Genomic DNA, 25,934 nt, shown 5'->3' on the forward strand with positions numbered 1-25,934 from the left:
TGCTCTAAATGCTGCTTAAGAGGCTTTACCACCCTGACAAGAATAAAGTTCTATGTGGAACACAGAATACTTTTGGTATGAAGAATATTTAACAATCCAAATCAATCAGTATCAGCCTTCTAAAACCCTTATTGGGGCGTGAAAATGGTAAAAATGTAAAGATATTGAACAGAATATCTGCTATTGCTGACTAAAAATATTGGTATCCGCCTTCAAAAACCCATATCAGTCTAACCCTAGTCTCGGGTATCGGGCTCAACGAGCCGTGTCACCACAAACTGAATCATTATCAGCTTAGATACAACAGCCATCAAGCCAAAGTGCGAACATTAGAAGACGTTCAAAATCAACACTGCTATCTTATTAAAATGAGCGACAACTAAAGTGCCTCAACTGAGGCCAACTCCGAGAGTGAAGGACTCTTGTTTTAATCCTTTGAATTGAGAGCGCAATTTGCCAAGGTTGTTCTGACACTTTAAGGAACAGGCACCTGGCGAGTTGCAAACCTTTGGTCGGATATAAAAACAAAAAAAAGCTCTCTCGCATCATTCCTTTTCCTTCTACTCCCTCTACTAATTTCCTTTCCTTTCCCTTTCCCACTTCAATACAGGCGTTACCTCCATAGGTACGAATACAGCTTACTATGCTGTAAGGTGAATACCAGTATGTGTAAAGCAATCGGTGTCGCTGATTTTGTGCCTTTACTATACTGTCACCATGGCAACTACAACTAAGGGTAGGCAAAGTGCTGCTTTGAATGAGGAACCGAGGGCGATAAATAAAGACAGACGATAGAGAGGAAGAGAGGAGAGTTCAACCGATATGGGTTTTTGTAGCCTGATGCAGATATCTTTGGATGGAAGTTGCCAATAGCCAATATTTTGTGCCAATATTAAATATCTTTAAATTTTCTAACAGAATTGTATTAGTGTCATGGTGGAAAAGCCTCTGAAATAGCATTTAGACCAAGAAGAAGAAGAAATTATTACAATCAATTGAGGCTAAGGGCTTCCCATAGACATCCCATTTCACACTGATCAATTATAAAATACATTTGTACAGTCAAATTGCATCATATCCATCATATCAGAGGTGGACCATACTGACTGGACCAGATTTGACTGTTAATAAAAGCCCAATATCGGCTTGAAATATAGGTGTAACCCTAGAAGAAAGGGAAACTGAGGTGAAACATTGCGGAGTAAGGATACTGCAAAGCGAAAGGAAAATAAATAAATAAATAAAAGCGTTTCAGGGGAAAACAAGAGATCACTCACTGTCCCACAGCATCAGGGCTCAATAACCTAGAGGTAGAACAGAAGACACTGTCGATAAGCTCTGACTAATTGTCCGTGGAAGACACAAAAACACCAAAAAAGACACTTTCTCTCTGCCTGGGGAGAAACCTCCGACCGCCGACCTCCGACCCGAGCGCGACCCCCCGGCTGTGCGACGCCGTAATGGTCAGTAGAAGAAGAAGACTGTCCGTGGATTATATCAGCGGCATCTGGGCCGTGTTGCGGCGCCGGCAGAGCCACTCTGTAGGTCCTGTCACAGAACAAACTACAGCAACACACCGCAGCCAGATAAGGAACTGCTGTGGTCGGCTATATAAAGCCCGAGAAAGTGTGTTTGTGTCTAAGTGTGCGCACTTGTGTGTGTGTGTGTGATCTTCTAAATAGAAGCAGTGGAGTTAAAAAGGAAAAGAGATCCACTTCTTGACATAAGAGTGTATCTTTTGAAACAGTATCCGAGTGCACACGCTGTAGCAATACAGATAGTCACTGTGCAATGAATTCCCAGCAATCCAAATACTTCATTAACAGGGTATTGCAGCACACACACAGTCATACAAGTGAAACAGATGTTTATCATTATGTAGTAGTTATTTATTTTTACCTCCACCATGGGGTTATGTTTTCTTCACTGTTAGTTTGTGTCTGTCTGTCTGTCAACAGCATATCTCAAAAAACTCTGAACGGATTTCCATAAAATTTGGTGGACAGATAGGTCTTGGTCCAAGGAACTACTGATTCGATTTTGGTGGTAATGCGAATCTAGGATTTCTGCCATTACACGATTATACACGGGAATAACAATTATGTGACAGTCTAAGATATGTCTTTTGGTTAAACAGCAAGAGAATTGTTCAGCGCTGGTACAGGTCTGCGCTCTCCAATTCCCTTTTAGTTGCTATTTTTATTTAACGATACATGCTTTGGCAATACTGTTCATCTAACATTCACCTCAATCAAATTGAATAGATCTGAATTGAATTGAGAGAAAGAGGGAATAATTTCTGTGTGTGACTGCATGGAGATTTATTGTCCTACATCTAGTTAACTGTAAAATGCTTTACTGGCCACAAAATCAGCTCAGCTCATGAAAACCAGCAGCTAATCTAAGGATACAATCACACCTACACTTGGTTTTCTTTGGTCCGAACCATAGTGGAAAAGTGTACTTTGTTACAAATTTGTAGTTCACACAGCTTAATTACAAATGTGTGTAATGTACTCTTTCATTGAACAGAGTTTTGGTAACGTGTCATCCCACCAGGTTAGGGAGTCAAAACAAATCTGATTCCAGTCCCTGTAACTTCAGCTAAGCATGATGGACTTGTCTGCACTCTTTGCTGTAATTTACATTCTCTGGTGTTCATACCAGTTAATACCAGTGTCCTGTTGTTGGTCTCAATTGTGTTCTCACTCCTAACAAACCGCACCGCAGTTCTTTTGGAAGAGGACTGAGACCCAAACGAACTCGACTAGAGGTGTAAACACTCCAGCGTTCAGATAAACCGCTCCAAACATGCTCGGCGTGAAGGTGCCCTTAAACAGCAAGATTCCCCTTCTGGAGCCAAAACAGGCTGGCATGGCACATCGCAGACCCTTTTAGAATTTAGTCTCTAAAATGCACTGCTCACTAAAAATAGGCCACTACTACTTTTTTTTTTTCCTCATTCTGCCAGTATTTTGCTGCTTTAAATGGATTATACGTAATAGTTGATACAAATCAAATGAGTTAGAGTAAATTTACAGTTACAACTAATAAAATAGGTTTTTAAAAAAAAAGGTTTAGTGACTAGGACATTCCGGGGAATGAATGATCAAATGGCCTGCCATAAACATCACCATCAAAACCACTTGAGGGTGCTAGAGAACATACATGGAATAACTAGTGTGTATGTGCAGTTGTGTGTTGTAGTGGAGAATGCAAGTATTCGAGTTTGTCCAGTATGTGTGTGTGTGTGTCTGTGCGTACCTGTGTTCGTAGGATCTCTCCTTTGGTTAGCTGCATGTCTCCGGTGAGTTCTTTAACAGCGATGCCCAGTGGCTCCAATCGCTTACGGAAGTAATTAGTCATCTCAGCTGCCAAGGCCTTCATAGGAGCCACATACACTATCTACAGAGAGAAAGGGAGAGAGAGACGTACAAATAAATAGGAGAAAGAAGGAGTCGTTGGGGAGGGGAGGGGTGGCAGAAGATGCGGATGGGGGATGGGGGTACAGGGCGAAGGAGAGCTGGATGGAGAGAGGGAGTGGAAGGACACTGTGGTGATAAACGAGCAAACAGTGTGGTATCATTTGTTCCCTGGCAACCAGCACAAATCACAATTTATTGAGAAATATGATGCCAGCCACTTGGATGGAGAAAGTTTAATGGTGATGTATGAAAAGTGGCTATCGTCACTGGCTGGCACTGTCTGCTACAGCGTGTGTGAAAGTGGATGTGTGAGGAAGAAGTGTCTGGTGTCTGTGTCTGTGTGTGTGTGTGTGTGTGTGTATAAAGCTTCATGAGGACAACAAAGCGGTTCAGACATCTAAATAATTTATCCGAGTGTGTGTTAGGGTTTGACCGATATGGGTTTATGAAGGCCGATCCAATATTTTTAGAATGTCACTGCTGGTAGCTGATATTTGGTGCTGATATTCATCTTTCTATTTTCCTTTCTTTGCTATCTTTAAATTTGACCATTTTCATGCTGCAAAATGAAAAAATTCAGTTCAGCTGCCCAGACCCGAGACAGTATTTAGATCATGGGACACTAAAACTGAATTGAAACACAGGTTAATAACAGTTAAATAGTAGCAAATGGTAAAAATAAACTAAATATATTCATGTATACTTATGTGAAATCTGATCAAAATGTCTCATTCGATTAACTTCAGGTTAACAGCTTCACATTGACAACCAGTGTAATATTGATCAACTCTACAATAAATATGTAATCCATCAAGCTGCATTAAATCCATCATATCAGACACAGTGGATGACACTGACTCGACCGCACCCCATGTTTACTATCGTCCCGTACGGACCTTGAACTCGTCCTTCTTGATGACGCCGCCGGGATGCACGTGCTGGCGGATCTCGTGCAGGACAGTCAGCATGGCGATGTTGGTCTTGCCGGCGCCGGTCGGGGCGCAGATCAGCAGGTTCTCGTTGGTGTTGTAGGCCGTCTCGAACACCATGGACTGGATCCTGTTCAGACGCTTCATCCCCTGGAACACCAGCTGCCCTATCTGAGCACGCACACACACACACAAGAGAGGGAAGAACAGGATAAATGAGGGTAAAGATCGCTAACACCTGCTAGTGCATTGTCATCCATTACAAACAGATTATAATCCCATTTGGAGCATAGATAAACTTTTTTTTACAATATAATCATTAGAAAAACATGACAAAATTCTATTCAATTTAATATCATGTCATTAACTATACAGTTTCATTTACATTTGTTGCATTTGTGTTGATCATATGCTCTGATTATAATAATTATCATGCACTCGCGATGTGTTTATAATGCCTTATGAGCACCACTATAAGGAAAGTGTTACCAAAAAATCTAAGTTATTCTATGTTAACATCATGTTTAATTGACAGGGCAAGAAACATGTTTTTTTTATTTTTTTTTTATTGAGTGAGTTGTATTAACATTTTATAAACATTATCACGATTTGAGCCATATGGGATACCGGCTTCCGATACTTTTGGATTCAAGCTGCCAATGACATCATTCAATTTTTATAAATTGGACCATTTTCAATTCAAAAATTTAATAGAAAGTGAACACTGGATAGAAGTATTCAGTGTTTCCACAGAATTGTATTCCGGTCAGGGTGGAAAAGCCTCTGAAACAGCGTTTAACACCATGGGACTCTAAAACTCAACTACAAATAAAATTTGTATGGGTTTAATTTATTTGATTCTTCATGGGTTACCAGCTCCAGAAGGCAGACTGAGACAGGTTTCATGGCAGGATTTTCAGACTGATACAACTTGGAATTAGATTGACTTGGACTAGCTGTGGTCAAGGAGGAGCCTCCATCATATCAGAGGTGGACAACACTGACTGGCCGATTCTGATTTTTAATAAAAGGCCCATATCGGCCTGAGAGATTGGTTGAGCCCGACATATTATAGCTGGGAGAAAAAAAAACCTTTCAGCCACAAGACACCGCTCGCAAAAGAGGCGTGAGATAAGTGCACAGCTATCTGTCAGTGATTGACAAGTCACTTGTTGTGAGCTGCCAATACGAGGTGACTGCAGTGGGTGGCTGCGGGAGAAGTGGAGCATCAAGGAACAGAAAGTCTGAGTGGTGGGACCAGCTGTCACTCAAAGCTGCCCTCCGCCTGCCTTCGCTATGGCAACAGAGCGTGGGTGACGGCCCTCAATCTCACACAGCCTCTGATAAGTAGAGAAATGGCCGCTTTGAAGGACAGTCGCCGCCACACACACACATACTCGCACACACTCAAGCACTACACGTATAAAAGCAAGAAAACATCCAACTGCTGCACAGGTGAAACATTTCCTTGTGTGGCAAGTAAAGATTGTGTACAGTCTCACAGTGCATGTGTGGCAATGACATATAGACATAATAAATGATTCATTTATTCATTAATACTCAGTTTATTTGAATGTGATCTCAGCTTTCTGACTCCCTAATTGATCAGCTGCCTTCATCTCTTCTATGGAGAATACATTAACATTTAGCAAACATCTTATATAGCTTATATTACATACATACATATGAGCACTGCTGATACAACAATGTGATTTATTATACTAGCCAGAGTACATGCTGTCTTACCATCATGAAAACATTGAACTATACACTGAATATCACCATACATCACTGTATGACAGCAGCATGTAAACTAATAGATGAAGAACCCAAAAGTACACTGTCCAGACATGTTGTCCATAATCATTTGCTTATAAGAAAAGGACTATAGGAGTTGTGTGAAAAATGTATAGTAAAATGTCAAATGTGAAGATTTCTAATCAGCTATATTGTCCACAATAAAACAACACTAAAACTTTACTTCCTTTTATTAATTAGATCGGCTCAATAAAGAACAGAGTTGGTGAAACCTGCACATCACTGATGTAGTTTGACAGTGTGCAGCTATAGAGGAGTGATGTAGTTTGGTAGCTCAACAGAGGTCACTGTCGTTCTAGGTCTATTTTCTGTCTACCTCCACATCTGCTTCTTTTCTCTTCTCCCCGTCGTCTTACCCCGTTTCTCCGTTCCCCCTCCACTCCACCTCTCTCCCACTCGAGGTGGTTCAGGATGCCTTAAGCTTAGACAGCAGTATCATTTATTCAAGGATTCATTAGAAGTATGTCATCACTTTCCTCTTCCCCTCGTTTCGCTCCAACACTCATAGAAAGAAATAATTAAAGAGTGCATGTCAGGCGAGGACGGGGGGGCTGTTCGGAAGTCGGCCCCGCGGCCCGGTAGAGAGGAAGAGGTTATTAATGCATCAAAGAGCAACTTTATTAGAGTCCACTTAAGCTGGAAGAAGTGAAGGACGACTGTGGTTTCAGCCAGGCAATGTGCGGGGCCGGAGGGAGCTCTGATGGACAGCTAGGCACAGCCACTGAAGTATACATGTGATAGCTTGTGTGTTTTGTGTTAGAGGCTGAGATGGAGAAGTAGGGAATACAGGAGGAGAGAAAAAGCGACTGTCCAATGTAGCTAAATGTAGGCAGTTGTCAAAAGATTTCTTCCTCTCACACCCCTGATGATTAAATTTCTTCCTATTGTTCATCTGCTGATTACTATGCATTTACACTGCCAGCAACATAATCAACAAGTCACCAGAAGTTCATTCGTTTCCTATAGAGTGGAGCGACCAGGGAAACGGTGGACAGTCAACGCGCTTGTTGGCCGAGAAAAGTTGGCCACGGCTGAACTGTTCACAGATTTCCACGTTTCCTTGTTTCCCTACCAGACGGGATTTTGTTTCATCAACAACAGTTCCACCTGGCAAAGTGCAAAATGGATGAGAAGTTGATTGCAGCCATTCAAAGCCTCCAAGTTCTCCACAACTTTTATTGAAAGACTACAAGAGTAAAGGTCTCAACAACGATGCTTGGAGAACGGTTGCATCCATCTGTTTATTTTTGATTAATGCTTCCTAATTAGCTAGCTAGCTTTGTTAGCTCCTCAGAACAATGTGATGTTATTAAAGGCAACACCAAAGCAGCAAAGAAAAAGTGATTTGCCTGTTCAAACCTTTGCAGCTGTACAAGACTATTATTCAATCGGAGCTTCTCGCTCTGCCCACATTCGGTCAAAATAAAGTGGCTCATCAACAAAAGTTACTCGCAGTATGAATGCATTGTCAAGCTCCCAGATTTCAAAAATACCATCTAGGCTATTATATCACCAACTCCACAAACGCTTCAGCCACGAACTCCACTCCATCTAGGACTTAACGAGTAAAGGAATGGATATTAGTGAGGCACGTTCTCTAAATGACTGCAGGGCTGTTTCTACTCTCTCTGAACAGGGACGGTGATTCCAGTCTGCTCCTGTCCACCCAATTATTTCCCCCAAGGCCGAGTCCTCAGAGCCCCTACTTATAAATATTCATCTCTGAATTATGGACCACCGAGTTTCACCCTATTTTGCAAGCCTTCTGCACACTCATTCCCGCGTCTCTGTGGCGACCAAAGAGCCGCAACAATCACTTTAGCGGCTGGCCCTCATTTTGATTTATCGACTTTGTCTGTTTGTAACGAGAAGCCGGTGTCCCCGCACTCCTTAAACATGCTAATTCATGCAAATGTATGCCTGCCCCAATATTCACCTTGAGGTAAAGCATACATGTTGTAAATAGGAAGTTGCCGTCGTTTAATGATCTTTGGAAATCTTCAGTGCTTTTTTATTCTCTCCTTAAAACCTCTCTGGCTTCATTGTTATGCTAATATATGCACGCACGTCTTCCAATTGGAAATCCAGCTGTGCCTGCCAAAACTTGTCTCTAGGGTGTGCTGTAAGTATGCAGTGGGAGAGGTAGTTACTCTACTGCAACGGGTGTTATGCAGCTGTTAACATACAGGGTCCACCCTGCTTTGCCGATAAATCGCCCGACACAAACTCAAACCGTCAGAGACTCTCTTGGTGAAGTCGTACTCGCACCGCCAGTCGCTGTCAAGAGCCGGGCCTTGCGGCGAGCCGGGCCTTGCGGCGAGCCCCTCTATTAGCCTTGAGGAGCGCATTGGAAAATGGTTCCTTTAATTCTCCGTGCAGTGGAGGTTATTTATTCTGATAGAATTCATGCAGTTTTAATAGTTTCTGTCTGCATAAAATTATGTCCATTTGCTGTTAATTGTCTTATATTGAAATGTTTTTAATCCATAGAGAGAAGCTATCTTCATTTGATTCATTAATTCAATTCATTTAAACTTTCAATGTCATCCATTTAATTACCAGCTGATTTTTTTCTTAGTGGGAAGGACAAGCCAGGGTATGCCAAGTCAGAATATTCTATATTTAATGTCTTCATGTGTGTTTTCATTGGGCCATGCGTTATTAAGAGGCAACTTTGAATGACCCTCTCTCTGTGGGATACCAGGAATGAATAATTGTAGGCAAACTCCTTTGGATTGAACAGGCAGCTAATTCTACCAAACAAGTCTTGGTTTATTTTAGAGATTATAGCTAGTCTTATTCATTAACAAATGACCAGTACTGAGTTTGGTCACTCAGCTGAACAGTAAACAGATGTTTTGCCTGATTAAGTTATTTTAAAATCAACTCTTTTGAAACAAAACAACCAGTAAACTGACTCTGGATTAAATTGAACAAATTAGCTTTTCAAGATTAGCCTATAATATTTTAAACTAAGTGATGGAGTAAAAAAAACAATTTACTGGTCACAAAAACTTTTTAATGACTAGCTTATAATTTTTGAAGGGACCATTGGCTATGATCAGTAAAATCAAGTTTAAACAATTGACCAGCCCCTCTAATTTTTGGAAGGGACCATATGGATATGACAACTAAATGGACAGTTGCTTTGGTGTCCAATGTATCATTAATCCAGTATTGAATAGGTCAAATGATGTCCATACCAGCATCAGCAGGCTGAAATTTGGATTTTCACCTTTTATAGGTGATTAATAATCAAACTGCACCAGTGAGCTCTAATCTCAAAGGTCCCTTATCATCTGCATGCAGTGATACAGTACAATGTCAGAAAAAATATAAGGCATGGTAATGTGGAAGCATACAATATAGTTGTGCTGCTTATGACAAAATGGTTAAATGTTACTGGTGATTTCTGACAGAGGGAGTTACAAATTTGGGACTTTCAATTTTATTACTTGTTTCACAACTGGAAAACACTCAGATTTTCAGATATTATTCTTTTTTTCTAGGACGTATGGGATTCTTACATATTCATTCAGTGATCATGCTGAAAGCCATTTCACCTTATTTAATTACACCCCAGGCCTTATCGCGCAAGACTTCGACTTAAATAGGCCAATCTGAAATAACCAAGTCATTACACTGAGGTTCTATGCTGTTTTACTGGCAAGTATATGCCTATTAACCTTATGAACTGATCTCTGATCAATCTGTCAGTGGCTAGACCTCGTGACTGTCACATTAACTTATATAAACAGAAGCCAGACTTTGAGCCAGAAAATCAAATTGACATCACCAGGCAACATGCCAAGTTAATTATGTTGACGAGAGTTGAGAGGACTTTATCACATAGAAATTCTGAGAAAACAGATCCAGAGCCAATAGACTCGTTTGTTCTCCTCTTTTCCCCCAGATAGAGCACTCAAGTCTAGTCCCTTTGTGTTTCGTTACGATCAGATCTCTGGGGCCAGCTTTCAAAAAGCACTAAAACGTGGGCCAGCTATGACTGCCACCTTGCTGCTTCATTGCAATTCAATCCTCATCATCGCAGCTGAATGCGCCTGGCTACATTGCACCTAAAGCATCCCATAGCATTCTGCTACGCCCCAACACCTAAAATCCAGAGTGAAAACTCTGGTGAGCCCAGCTGGCTAATAGAGGACCATACACATCTGTGGTCAATGTTTCAGCAGCCGGGTTAAATAAAGTTTCTAATGAGAGCAGCTGTTTGAGTCCAGGGCAGAACCAATCTCTAAAACCCAGCTGGCTCCAGCGTGACTAGCCTGGCTCGCTGCTACCGAGCACAAAACTTTCTGGAGTATGAAGATACTCAGGCGCTAAAAAATCTCTTGGTCTCTGGGTGTATGTGAGTGGAAGAGTGAGTGTGCGTGTGTGCGTGCAGGCATGCGTATACACATGCACATGCATGTGTGTGTGTGAGCAAGAGAGAGAAAGATAATGTGAGTGAGTGAGCTGTGTATGTTGTGTACAGTGTGTAAGCAGGTGTCCTCAGCAGTGGGATACTATAAGTGTGTGTGCATAAGAAGGTTCCCATCAGCCCATCTCGGTCGACGCTGAGTGGGATGGAAGCTGACAGGCTCATTAACAGAGCGGATACACAGCCTACGGCCATATGGGCAAACTGGGAGGACTGGGAATATCCCGCCAATCCACCAGCCACTTAAAACACACTAATTGGACCCACATAGATCGCAGTAATGATTCAACAGCAATAGCTAAATACCAATGTTGTCTGTTACCATTTGCCTCCCTGTTCCCAGGTTTAATAGTGAAACTGAGGTGGCCAGCCAGTCTGTACACAAAACACAAGAACCAGCTACTGTTTTTTTTGGGTGGCTGCTACTTTGTGTTATTGTGTGTTTACTGTATGAGTCACTGTATGAGCCGCTAAACTAATTAAATTCCTCTGTGCATCGGTAATGGGAAGCTAAGAGATATAATTGTTGTCGTTTTCACGCCATCCTTTTAATTACTTTCTGGTTCCATTTCATTCCATTTGAATTGACAGCCTGATCAACTTTTAATTGCCAGTTTTTGCAAACAGCTTATCAGCCTGCTCCAAGCCTGCATGCAGAGTACTAAATGACCTGGCCAAACACACCCACACACACAAACACACACACAAGCTAAACCGCAAAAACAAACGCACTAGTGCTACAGACAGGCATGCACACCAAACACACACACACACACACACACACACACACCATCCACACCAGATGTATGGTGGAGTTTGACAGAGTGAGATGCAGATGCAGCAAACAAGAGGCCCATTCATTTCCCTACAGAGCCGCAGCAGCAGCAGGAAGAAGGGGGAGAGGCAGCTAAGGAGGCAGAGAGAGAGCTGGGAGTCGGGGATGGAGATAGGAAAAAGGGAGGTAATCCATCACTTCGTCCATAGGCACCTGCTGAAGAAGCACTAAGACCCTCATGAGCCCCGAAACCCCTAACAAACACAGCATAACCCACCCTGCATCCCACACGCATCAGAAACATCCAACATGCAAGTATTTATAAATCAAAATAAAAAAAATTAACACTTGACTTGAAGTGGTGCACATACGGCATAATAAGGTCCATGCCCTTTCAGGATAATTGTTATAATCAGAGCATAATATATAATATAATAAACACAGGGTCAGACGGATATATGGGGCTGATATTGGTCTTTCCTTAAAAATAGGATCTGGTCCAGTCACATGCACTGGATGCAGTTTGATTGATTATATACTGTATTACTTGTAGAACTGACCAATACCACACTGGTTGTCTATGGGAAGCCCTAACTGAATGTGACAATTTGATCGTAATCCACACAAGTATGCATGAATATGTAATTATTACTATTAGTAGTAGTAGTTTCAATTGAGAACTTTAGTGTTCTATGGTCTAAATGCTGTTTCAGAGGCTTTTCCACCCAAAACATAGGGGGTTGAATACTTAATGGTCCAACAGTGTGGTTAACTACAAGATATTAAATTGAATGTAATTTTCTGATGTTTGTCTGATGATTACATTGTGAAAAAACTAAATCTAATGGGATATAATCTGATTGTAATGCATCACAGTACAACTCAAGTAAAGTGTTACCTAAGTTTACTCTGTCCAACACTGTACTTCTCAGTTATTAAATTCAATTTATAGATTCTAGTCTACCAAACACCGCCAAACAAACCTCTTTCAAAGGTTCCCAGATAAAACGCGGCTTTAAATGGGATGTATGGTGCCATTTGACAGAGTGCTGCCACTCTCACAGGCTCCACCTTCAGATTAGATAAGAGTTAGAAAAAGTCTGAGTGTGTCTTCAAGGCTTCCTGCGCTTTCCCTCTCATCTCTGGATCTGCTTTTGCAAGTCTAAGCAAACACACACGGAGCCAGGCGTGTGCGCCGAGGAGGACTGCATCAAAACTGGATTAGGAAATGCAATCAAGGTGGATTAATTATGGATGGAGCTCGGTTCCGTTTTTCGCCTCGCCTTCGCGGGGCCCGCGGTAACTCGCTCCTCGCTTCCCGTGCCGGCGAGTAGAGGGCAAGGTGTCAAAACAGCCGGGAGAACGGAGGGATGCTGAGAGAGGGTGATGACGGCGGACTGGAAGCCAATATACCGGAATGACCGTGCTGCCAGGCCCGCTCACCCATTACTTCCACCTGAGACTGTAAGTGCTAAATGGTAGACCTCCACTTGACACCTCCGACTGCATTTCTCTCAGAGGTTTGGACACATCCACCTACCAATTTGAGCTGTGGGCAAAAGAGACAGGAGATGGAGGCCAGGAGAGCAGGCCGGAGCCCTCTCGAACGGTGATTCATCCATCATAAAAAAGACGCCTATCGCGGTCCGAGAGTCCAACCGCTCTCGGCCGCGCCACGACGCAAGGATGACCCCGCGATCGTTCGGGTGAGGAATGAGCAAAAGCACGTAATAAAAAAAATCACGCAATAAAGACATCCCAAGTGTCTAATATCCATTTGTGAGCAGCCGGAGGGAAAATATACAGTGCAAGTTCGTAGCGAACAGTCACTCATCACTTATACCTTTCAACACCCCCACTAGGGATCTCCTGTACCATTGGCTTAGGAGCAAAGCTCTCTGCACTCCTAAATACTTTCCCCTCTGCAGACTGCTTCCCTCTGGGAATTTGTCATACAGTATCTCAAGACTCTGTTAGCAGCTTGAAAGTGAATTCCTATCAATTAGTAGTTCATAGGAAGAGCGGTGGTGTGGGTTGTCAGGCTTCTGTCTATATTTGAGTTATGTACCTTCTGCTGTTTGTATTATGAGATACATCAGTAGTGCACTAGTGTACTTCTCTATGTGTGTGTGTGTGTGTGTGTGTGTGTGTTGGGTCTGCCAGTGCTACAACAAGAGCAACATTTGCTCTCACTCGCAACACACTCTCTAACATATTTATTCGGATAAATTAGGAAGGCTTTTACCACAGTGGCAAGTGCAGGACGCCTAGACCCTGATTCATTAGTTAAAAAGCACCCTAATAAATTCCCCACTTTTAATGTTTCACAGAGCTATTAAAGTCGTACGAAGCCCGGCACAGCCCTGTTTCCCATTACAGCTTTCAATAAATGACAATCGGCACTCAGAGACGGGAGGGGGGGCGGGGGGAGGGCATCAGACTTTTCAGCCTGCCTTTCAAAGCCTTCCTAATAGCACGTAAAGACTTATTAGCCATTGTGTGCAGGCGCTTTAGAGGAGTGAGGCACTTTGTTTCAGAGTTGCCCGGGCTTAAGTTAATGAATACAGCCGCCGCTTGACTGAGGCTAATTCACATCGCTCAGCAGAAGAGGTTCCATATCAATCTATATCAGTTACACAGGGACTTTCGGAGATGAAGGCAAATCTGCCGGAGAGCTAGGGAGAAACACAGGGGCAGGGAAAAAAACTAAAGAAAAAAAAACGATAAGCCTTTTAGAAAATGAGAGAAGACAGAGACGGTGCCTCAGAGAGTTTCATTCAATTCCTATTCATACTGTTTAGGCTTAAGTCTTCGCAGGAGAAGCTAGGACAGGAATTCTGTAATGGCTGATAGAACGGACAATAAAAAACACACTTCATTGATTAACACTCTGTAAAACAGAACCACAAACTTCTTCCTGTGATATTCCTTAATTAATTGTTTCCTCCTCTCCGGGAAATTAACTCCCCTGAGAGAGATAAATTCCCTCAATCCATCCCAACTCATCCCACTTAATGGAAAGGGAAGACTCAACCAATACCCAAACATTGTGAGGAGTCCGGAAATTGATGAGGCCTATTTACCTCTAGACAGTGTATTTCAAAGATTCCTCGGCCTCTTCATCTGTCCATGCTCCTGTGTTGACTGTAGAGACATACAGTGTGTTTGTGTACGTATGAAATCTATGGCAGATATTATACCTCGTGATTCATTTTCAATTAACTCTATTAATCTCGATAGTCACTCTCTATTGTAACATCACTTCACCGAAGAAAGAAAAGGAAAGAAAATGGATGGGCTTCTAACTAGGGTCATGCCGATATATCAGTTTACCAATAGATCAGACCAATATTAAAAATTGGATATCAGCCAGTCACTGTCATCCACCTGTATGATGGATATATAGATGCAGTTTGATTGATTACATAATTATTGTAGAATTGATCAATGCTACACTGGTTGTCTATGGGAAGCCCTTAACCTGAATTGATTCTAATGAGACATTTTGATCAGATTCCACACAGGTATGCATGAATATGTTTCATTTTTATTATTATTATTATACTGAAAACTTCCAATTTTTGGGTGACATTTTGGCATGACAACGGTCATATTCAAAGATTGAATATCAGCACATAATATTGCCTATTGGCAGCTTCAATCCAAAAATATTGGTATTGGCCTTCGAAAACCCATATTGGTCATATGATGGCGCAATGTACAAGTGAGCACACATCCACACAAGAGCATGCATACAAACACAAAACAAAAACAAACACACACGCAAACATAACCCTTTTTCGAACTTGTTTCTCAAGTTGCTTGTGGTGTGAATAAACAGTTGCTGCAGGTCTGATTTGAGTTTGCTGCTAAAAGCTTCAACTCCAAAGAGCATTTACTTCTACAGTGGCTTCTAGATGCTCGGGCAGCTAAAAGCAAAAGGTCTGAACAAGGACGAAGGAAGCCGCGGACGTAAAAAACCGCAGCGTCGCCATCATTCATACATACATAACGCTATTCCCACTACACTGCACTCCGGTCCCTTTGCATACATCCATGTTCCTAATGGATGCGTTAATGGTCAAGTCCTCAAGGGCCACCCTGATGAAGATTGAAATTGACAGGCAGCACTCAGAGAGTGCAAATACACACACACACACACACACACACACACACACACACACACACCTTAGCCAGTTTCATAAACTGTGAAAACAACAAGAGCAACTGCATGGACACACACACACACCTGAGCCAGTTTCCTAAACTGTGAAAACAACAAGAGCAACTGCGTGGACATGATTAAACCATCCGTTTATCAATTTGTCATGGCACACTCGCACGCACACTCACACACAGGCACACACACACACCGGAGCTGACTCTTGTTTATTATGACGTCCATTAGCATGAGTGACGGGAAGGTTAAGAGAGGTGAACAGTTACACCGGTCTGCTGAAGTGTGACAAAAACGGTTCCACGGTTTACGGGCATCAAACCTCAGAGACTTCATCAACAAAAGGCCAAATTCAGAGAGGAGAGGGCGACCTTTTGCGCCGCTGGATCCTTGCTAGTGCCGCGGTAATGATGGATTACAAAGCCCACTCCGCCAGACAGGACGGGCGCGCTGCCTTTCAAAGACAATGATGTGTGTGGACTTTGCTGTAGTCATCTCCATCCCCTAGCCTTACCTCTTCCCAGAGGACTGATGGGGCACAGGGAGGGGGGGATGTGGGGGATGGGCTGAACACCTGCCTCTCCAGCCCGCTGACCCCTACTGTGGGCCAACGGTGACTTCGGCGAAGTCCACCGGAGGCTAGGGCAATGTATGTATGCGAGCGAGTGTGTGTGTGTGTGTGTGTGTGTGTGTGTGCGCGCGCGCGAGTGTGTGTTTGTCAGTCAAGCTGTCAGTCAGAGTGACGGGTCATTGTGTCCGCTGACAGCTGGCTGAGAGCTACAGCACTTCCATTAAGAGGAAACATCACTCACTGGCCATTACAGCCACAGTCCTCCCCTGTTCACTGAGATGGAGGATAGCAGGTCCCATATATACGCGCTGGCACCGGCGAACTCCCCTGGCAACCGCACACACACAGGCCGGTCCTGCTATTCACACACACACACTTCAAAAGGCGCAAATGCTCATATGTAAACTAGGATTTGTTTTTTTGCTGATATATTGCGCCGATATTTATTAAAAATAGGTATGGTTCAGTCAGTGTCATCCATCTCTAATATGATGGATATGATGCAGTTTGATTGATTAGATATTTGCTGTAGAAATGATCAACACTACACTGGTTGTCTATGGGAAGGCATTAACCTGAATTGATTTTAACGTGACAGTCTGATTGGATTATTGGTATTAGTATAGTATTAGTATATTTGTACCATAATTATTATTATTCTTCTCCTGGATTTCAATGGAGAGTTTTAGTGTTCCATGGTCTAAATGATGTTTCAGAGGCTTTTTGGTGTTGACAAGAATACAATTCTAGGGGAAACTTTTGGTGTGGAAAATAGATACTGAAAATCAGCATAATATATTGGCAGCTTCAATCCAAAAATGTTAGCCAGCGTCAAAAACCCACAATGATCTAACCCTAATGTACACGTGCACACATTTGCACACAGCACACACACACACAGACACAAAAACAAACACAAACAAGCACATGGCGCCTCTTGCCTCATCTAGTTCAGAGATGAAGATGGGTTTCTCCTCGAAACCAACGGGCATGGGCTCGTTGGGTGGGATCTCCACCTCTTCGTACATTTTAGTGTTCTCCCTGCGGATTCCCTCGGGCAGCAGCATCTGAGTGTCACACAGAGACAGAAAATCACAAATGACCTCGATGACTCGAAAATAGCATATTTTCAACACACTCCAAAACCGACAAAACCCTTGGAAGGATATTCAAAGTCATGAGAGACAATCCAATCATCTAGTTTATTTAGATTTTGGCAATCAACCAACAGCCAAAAATGGCTTTTAATTCCCATATCCTACCTGCTCCCTTTGAAAATACAGAGGAAACGCACCCAAGAGAGGTCTATGCTAATAAGTAATGGGTGAAAGAGAGCAGGAATTAAAATGAAGATATTCTAAAAACCGGATTAAAGCAAAGGCTTGTGGGTAATCTGTTGGGTACTGGGGTGTAATGAAGGAGCAGACTGCGTGACTGAGGGTGTCAAGGTGGGAACGTGAAGCGTTGCAGCGCTGCCTGGAGATGAATCAACTTACCTTCCTCTCAAAAAGTCAAGGAAATTCAGAAAAATACAGAATGCGGTATAACTTCATTTAAAGACTGCTCATTTGTGTAAACATTTATTGTGTAAAACATCCAAGACTGAGGAAATATTACACAACATTCCCAGTTGGATTAAAGGAACACACACTTGATGACCAGTTGGACTTAGGGAACACACACTTGATGACCAGTTGGATTTAGGGAACACACACTTGATGACCAGTTGGATTTAGGGAACACACACTTGATGACCAGTTGGACTTAGGGAACACACACTTGATGACCAGTTGGATTTAGGGAACACACACTTGATGACCAGTTGGATTTAGGGAACACACACTTGATGACTAGTTGGATTTAGGGAACACACACTTGACAAGCAGTTGGATTTAGGGAACACACACTTGATGACCAGTTGGATTTGGGGAACACACACTTGATGACTAGTTGGATTTAGGGAACACACACTTGACAAGCGGTTGGATTTAGGGAACACACACTTGATGACTAGTTGGATTTGAGGAACACACACTTGATGACCCGCTAGATTTAGGGAACACACACTTGATACCAGTTAGATTTAGGGAACACACACTTGATGACCAGTTGGATTTAGGGAACACACACTTAATGACCAATAGGATTTAGGGAACACACATGATGACTAGTTGGATTTAGGGAACACACACTTGACAAGCGGTTGGATTTAGGAAACACACACTTGATGACTAGTTGGATTTGGGGAACACACACTTGATGACCCGCTAGATTTAGGGAACACACACTTGATACCAGTTAGATTTAGGGAATACACACTTGATGACCAGTTGGATTTAGGGAACACACACTTAATGACCAATAGGATTTAGGGAACACACACTTGACGACCAGTTGGATTTAGGGAACACACATTTGACGACCAACACACACTCTGCCACTAGTTGAATTTGGGGAACTCACTTGACAATCAGTTATGCTATGAAAACACAGAACCAAAACTAAGTGGAGGTGGAGCATTTTTCTTTCCACTCTTCCTGTATTCTTTTTTCCTCTGTCGTACTCTGCAGGAGGACGTCAAGACTCGTCGAGATTCAAGTTGTAAAGATCAAACATGTTTGAAATAATGGTGATGGTCCTGACTAAATCAGGAGTGAAAAAGATTAAAGTCCTGAACTGTCGCACACAAGATCGTCTGTACAACCGGAACATGCTAGCGCTGAATCAGTCATGGTGCCAAATTGCGTCTGTAATTGGCCTAAAAGTCGTGTCTTTCCCCAGCCTTAGATGAGCCACAAGGTGAAATCAGGGTAGAAAGAACACTCATACCACAGACTTCACAGTACCACCACAGAACTACCACAGAATCCTGAAGACTTGATGAGTCAACTGAAGAGAGCTGTGGCATTTTAGATGCATTTTTCCACTGCTAAATTGGCAACTGTCTAACCAGTTTTAGTTATTTGGGCCTCACCTTGGCTCCTCCTACGAACGCAGGCGTCTTCGTGGCCTCGGCATAGCTGTCATAGACGTTGGGATAGCGAATACGTTCGTACACTCTTTCCCTGCTCAGCACCGGTTCACGTCGTGCCGTCAGCAGGGACTGCTCCCTGTGCAAGCCAAGACAAAACATGTTTAACGTGAAAAATAGTGGAAAACAAAGCCACTGTACCTGAGAAGGCGCACAGTATGGTGAGGCTGGGCTTTTCCAGATGGGGAACATGAGAGAAGTCTATGTCAAATTAAAGTCAAATCAATTGCAAAGAAATCAAAATAACCGGCAACATAATTTCAACATGTTTACACTGGACCAATTATATGCAAGATGTCACACCTGCGAACCCGCAGTTTCATACATGCAGGCTCATCTCCATTTTTGTGCTTTAGGATGAATACTGCGGTTGATGGATGATACAAATGAAAGGCAGAGATGTGAGGCATAATGTTCCTTCCTAAAGTGGCTTACCTCTCTACTAATCTTTTCCTTCACACTCTGGCGGATTTGGCCATGCTAAGTTTTTAATTAAACAGATCGCTGCTCTTTTTTTCATCCCCTGAAATTAAACTTTCAGAAAAATCCTTTATAGAAAAAAAAAAAAGATGCAAGGAGCTGCTCAGTCAATATGTGTAGTTTTTTTGTTTTTCTTTTTTGTAAACCTGCAGCCAAGTTTTGATGAAAAATGCAAAAGGTTGTGGGTTTTCCATGTTGAAACCTGAGAGCACAGGATGGAGACAGAGACAGAAAAAGAACAGAGACAAAGGGGGGGACGAAGACCGAGAAAAGTTTCGAGAGCTGATCTACCTCTGGGCTCTCATCTCTTTGGGGTCAAAGTAGAAGGCAGCATCTGAAGAGTCGGTGTCATCTGTGCCTTTCCCTCTCTTCCGCTCTCTCTTCTCCTCCCTGCGGTACATCTTCATCATCTGCTTCTCCTGCTCCGACTGGATGGTCACCTGGCACCCGAAGGTGGGCTTGCTCGCCTCGCCGCTGCCTTTGCGGCTGCCGTCTGAAGGGAACACAAACAAAGATTTAAATGAAAGATGAAAGGCTGCAACATCAGAGGTTAGATTGGACCGGATTCCTTTAAATATCGGGCAGCCTCGCTGAGATCGAGATCTCTTTTTCAAGAGAGACCCGAGAACAAAATACATTCAAAAAGATGACAAAGAAAATACACAATACAATTCAGTCACACTATCAGCAACATACAGGGACATACATTATAAAAAGCAAACGTAAAAATCATAGAGCATGTGAGACTCAATGCTTTAAAATCAGAAGGAGGCAAGACAGGAAATTCCAAGTGCAATCTGTTCCATTTACAAGGCACACAGTGCCAGAAACCAGCCTTGCCAAGATTAGAATTTATGCAGCATTTTAAACCAGTCATATGATCTGATACCATAATTAATGGATTTAAAAGACAGTAAGTAAAGATGTGAAGTACAGGGGAGTCTTATACAGTAGATGGACATTTCATGGTTAGAGATGACCAGCCAACTTTATGGTATAACTCACAATAGTGAGTCCAAAATTCATTTTATTTTGAAATGCAGTTCAAGTACAACAATTCAAAGTAATGCAAGATTAACCTACACATCCTATAGTCCATAGTATAGCAACAATTGATGTTATGTAATGGAACCTTAATGACGTCTTATAGCATTAGACTATGTGATGTTATGGTTTGTACTGTACACTTTTATCCTTTATTTATAGAATGAAATACAAGATGAATTTCGCAATTGAAATCAATGTGAAAATGCAAACTAGTCAACAACACAACATTTTTAAGGCCTCTAAAACTGAATTTCAGCTTTAAAATGCCATTTTTTTTACCTATAATCAAGACCTTTTAAGGCCTTGAGTTTAGATAATATAACTTAAGACATTTTAAGAGTTTTCAGACTTGTTACAGGTTTTATAGAAAACCTAGTTATCCCAGGATTCAGAGAAATCAAAGCTGCTTGTTTTCATTGAGTAAAACCACACAATGCTCACAATCGGGAGTGAGTAAAAACTGATTCATAGTTAAACAGAGATCTTAAAAGCCCATTGTGAACGTCATCTGTAGTTTGTGTGTGGTGCGACGAGGGTTAATGCCCCCAGTGCAGCCTCCCTGTTAGAGGCACAACAGCTCAATAAAAGGCAGAATTGCTCTTGAAAACAGATGAGATCTGATGATTGCACCGCGGCCCGGGCTGATTGACTGAATGATTTCTTCTTTATCTCGTCTAGCGGGCTCTACCTGCTGCGCAGCCTCCCTCTCCTCCTCCCAGCTCTCCTCCTCTTCCTGTCACTCCCTCCCATTACCTCTCCCCCCCCCCCCCCCCCCGAATGCACCAATTCCTCTGTCTAAACCATTCCCCATCCTTCACTTTCCCTCTCTATCTGTGAGCCATCACGCCTTGTTATGCATGCCCTCCCCAGCAGTGATTGCCTCCAAATCTCCTGGATTCCTGCTTCCCCGAGCCTTTGTAGTGCCGTATGCATTATGAAGAGCAAAGCGAGGTAGATATTGTGTTTGTTTTTGAGGCGTTTCCAAGGCGTTTTCCCAAAGCCTTTGCAACTAATGTAGCCCTAAAACTCATTAGCCGATTTTCAAGAGTTGTCTTTTTAGAGTAGTTCTAAAGCAGGTATTTTATAGACATAACAAACAAACAAGGCATTTGATAAATCGACTGGCCATACCATACCAAATAATTATGATTCAAATAATCTCATCTTAACATTGTATAATAAATTAATACATTAAAACCTTGACTCAAGCTTGGCAAACCTCAACAAGACATGTGATACATAAATCTCAAAACTTTACCTACAGTACAATAGCACTACACATCTCATGATCATCAAAAAAAAATAAGATTCATCATAAGACCTTCTATTATGGGACACCAACCAAACCAAACCGACTGACAGTGAGAGCAAGGATTACAAAAGTGCAGTTGGACGTCAGATGCTGGTTGGTAACGTCATCACAGATGTTGATGGTAGAATCATGAACAAATGCGGATGGTGACATGCAGCACATCGATGTCAGACCGAGAAAAAAATTAGCATCGCCTGGAGGGAAGTAAGCAGCCTCTTGCAGTTTTCTGGTGAGTAACGTTAACTTTACCTACATCCTCTTGTTCAGAATGGGTTTCTCATCCTCTTCTTCAAGAGTAAACGGAGCGATCGCTACCTTTCTCTTGTCCATCTTTCCGTTCTCCTCTGTTACTTCAGGTTAGTCAGGCAACGCAAATTAGATTGCTTGCAAGTTGTTGTCAAAATATGTGTTGCATAGCAATTATAATGATCTAACTGCGCTCCGCTCTCTGCGTCCTTTGACCGCGTGCTCTCTGCTAGTAGTGATGCTCACAGCTGCACTTTGTGTTTGAGCAGGAGAAAAAAAAAAGCCTATCTGGACCACGGTCTTAGGAAATTGTCTAAGATGCTTGTCGGAGAAACACTGGTATCATCACCTTCTTGTTAAAATCACGACAGAACCATTTGTTAAGGTACATCAAATCTGGGAAACAGATTCCAGGTTTTTTTTTACACTTCCTCGACAGGTACTGCATCAACACAAGCTCACGCCTAATGACCCAGTCAAAGACATTTGCGCAAACAGACGCGCGCACACGCTCTCGTACATCTGCACACACGCACACACACACACACTCAATGGGAGGCTATTTATACCAGGTTGGAGCTGTCAACTCCCCAGCTGGCTGCAGCCCTCGCTGTGTCGCTCTGCCGCTGCAGCGAGGGCTGGACTAGGCAGCTCGACCTTTGACATCGGCCTCTCCTTCCACCCAGCCAGACGGCTGCGGCTGTCAGACGCCTTATTGCAGATCAGGGGCGCGCTAATTAAGACTCTTCCTCGTTATTGCCGCTGTGTTAATTATGCGGCGGGAGGCAGGTTTAATTGGCAGCCCTTGCCTTGCGACAGGGTGCTGTCATCAACCCTGTGTCTCCTCGCAGCTGGAAACTCACGCAGACCTGACCGGACTCGCTGGGGAGTAAATGGCCATGTAGAGGCCGGGGAAGGAGCTACCAGGCATCACGTTCACCTGGAAGTCAAACAAAGGCTCCAGTGGAAAATAACCTTTGGATAGTGAGGAGACCGACGCAGAAGGACAAAGGGCCTATGGTAGAAAATACTCTAACGACACGAGACAGCATTAGGTCAGTGTGTTGCTGGATGCAACCTCACCATTTTTTTTGCTGACTTCCCTGTGACTTCCTACCTCAAGGAATATTCAGAGCATCACGAAGAACAGAAGACATTGTTTGTGTTCATTGAGTATATAAAGACCATGGTGGTGGGAATCACGAGAGAAAGCTTCCAATATGATATTATCATGAAACGTGAGCAACACTGCGATTCTTCATTTTGCGAAGTACTGAGATTACTGTAGATACTGCGTGGTTTATTTTTCTCTTTCCTCTCATTCGACCGCAATAAAAAGCTGCATTATCCCTGACAAGAAATGCCAAAATCGATTATACTCACAAGCGAAATGTCATGAATCAATCCCATTTAAACTTCAACGCCTTTCAAGAAAATCCTTTGATAGAATATCATAATGGCTTTGTGAAATGAAAATAATGCTGGTACAGGAGCGCCTTGGTGGCACTGAAGACAAACGCCTCACCTCTCTCTATTTCTCTCCCATCTTCAGGGGTTAAAGTCAGGTTAAAGTCAGAAGTTAACCTCCGCTTCTATGTAAAACAAGAGCTGTGACCATTAGGGTTTTACATAAAGAAGATTCTTTCCTACATGTATTCCTTTGCACCTTTCATATTGTAACGTGGTTTTGTTGTTCGATGGTTACCCGCCTATTATCTGTCAAACAATAAGTAATGAGATCCATTAATAGTGTTTTCCACAAGCAAATGGAGTAGCCAGCCGAAAATGAAAAAGAAGCCAGCTAGGACAGTCAGGGGTCAATTTGGACCTTGATTCAATTAAAAATACACATCTTAATTATTGAGTATTTTACTGTGTCTCCCTAAAATACTGCATGGTTTCTTTTCCAGTTTAATCATGAGTTGCAGTGTTGAGCATTGGCATATAACACTCACTCAAGATATTAGGCAGATGAATAGGCAGTAAAATTATAGTCCAAAAATCCACAATCAGGGTTGACATGACCATGAAAACTATTAGCTCGCACAATAGCCTACATAAAACGTAGCCTCAAAGAAAATACTCGAGAATTAATTAATCTTAAAAATATACTGGTACACAACTGTTGTTAGGTTTGTTGGAGATGGCTCATTCTGGGTCAGTGGAAGGTAACATGGCTCTATCACAATGCTGAATCATCTCAAAAGAAATCCAACTATTTCTCCAAACAAGGAAGATCAACTTTGTCCAAACCGACAGGATCTCATGTCCTCACTGCTAAAGATATGCAACCCATCTTTTTTCCATTTATGAGTGCGAGCTCCCATTACATCTAGACTTCAGTGGAATGAGGAGCAACGTCAGCCAGCTGTATCATCATTTTGTGATTGTGTTAGAAAGACCCATACTTGATCATTCCTCCCTCGAACACAAAGACAAGAGAGAACAATCTAGTAAGTGATAGTGTTATCCAGCAGAAACCCCCGTTCTCTCTGAGTCTATCAGGACTCAAAAAGCTCTTTTGAGAATCTTATTCCGTCTCAAATGCCCTCTCTAACTTCCCAATGATTTCCATCTCAAAGGCTCCTCTTCCCCTTTCTTCATCACTGCATTTGGGACACAGTCATGTCAGTAAACCCCCCCCCCCCCCCAACCTCCTGACATGGCTGATGTACATTCTCCTCCTCCCAATTCTTTGATGTAGTCCCAGCCCCATCTCTCCTCTCTCCACATGAGCTCGCTGCCGCTGTGCTGGGGCATTTGCCAATTACTAAGTTTGCTGGATATGATTGGGGAATTTGCTCCATTCAAATTTTGCCTTTTCCCTGGAGACTGCTGCTTTTCTAAACAAATGTAAACAGATAGAGAGCAATTAGTGAAAGGCAACCCTTGAATACAGATAAGGCAGCGGAGAGCAAAGTAATGAGCATCACAGGAATACACGCACTTATATGGGTGTACATGTATAGTATCTCGGCCTGGCCTAACAGAGGGGTATTTTGCAAAGCCACGTATTGCAGTGTCAGCATGACCCATATGCACCGAAGCTCCAGCATAGTGGTTCTTGATGTGTTGACTGATTATCTGTCAACAAATAGGATCCTAGCGGCATGCCATGTATTCACGATTCAACAGGCCAAATCCAATCAAACCCATGAGATGCATATCAACCCCACCCATCTCTCCTGTCACAATCCACTCTATATTATCTAATAAGCAAGATATGCCATTAAAATGCTACTAACAGCCCTAACTCTTACAATGCCAGCCATCAACAACTTTAACAGTCTTCAAAGTCTGCAAATCAGAGTCTGTTTATGAGCTTTCCAGGGTACCAAAGAGGCGGCTCGAGCATTTATCCACTTATAAACCACTGCTTCCATCAGCCATTTGAAATGTGGAGATGAGCCGCCACGAGTATCTGTACATTGATAAACACGCAAGTGCCGAGCTGCAAACCGCAATTTGAAAGCTAATCAGCAAGAGACAGGCATTCCCACTAAATCCCGCTCTTCCTGATGGCATGCAAAAAGTGGAAAATTTAATCAGCCTTTTTTTAGCTCCTCCTGACCTCACCCGCGGTCGTCAAGGCAACACTAATCTCAAAAGCTGTCTGGCAGGTGAACTTTTTGACACTGATCAAAAGTTCTTCGCTATGCGAGTAGCACGAGCGGAAGTTGGAAGC

At 42.7% G+C, this 25,934-nt stretch overlaps 1 protein-coding gene across 1 annotated transcript in view; it reads right to left on the reverse strand.

Annotated features, from left to right (window-relative positions):
- Positions 1-25,934, reverse strand: part of ascc3 (activating signal cointegrator 1 complex subunit 3) — a 134,114-nt gene that overhangs the window by 85,063 nt on the left and 23,117 nt on the right. Inside the window, exons 6-10 of the mRNA XM_071902063.2 lie at positions 19,936-20,137; positions 19,108-19,243; positions 17,075-17,200; positions 4,322-4,525; positions 3,265-3,405 (exon numbers count right to left, since the gene is read on the reverse strand). Coding sequence (XP_071758164.1) covers positions 3,265-3,405; positions 4,322-4,525; positions 17,075-17,200; positions 19,108-19,243; positions 19,936-20,137 — 809 coding nt within the window. The remainder of the gene's footprint in view (positions 1-3,264; positions 3,406-4,321; positions 4,526-17,074; positions 17,201-19,107; positions 19,244-19,935; positions 20,138-25,934) is intronic.

This window comes from Centroberyx gerrardi, chromosome 12 (genome assembly GCF_048128805.1).
Source record: "Centroberyx gerrardi isolate f3 chromosome 12, fCenGer3.hap1.cur.20231027, whole genome shotgun sequence".
In the NCBI taxonomy this organism is placed as follows: Eukaryota; Metazoa; Chordata; class Actinopteri; order Beryciformes; family Berycidae; genus Centroberyx; species Centroberyx gerrardi.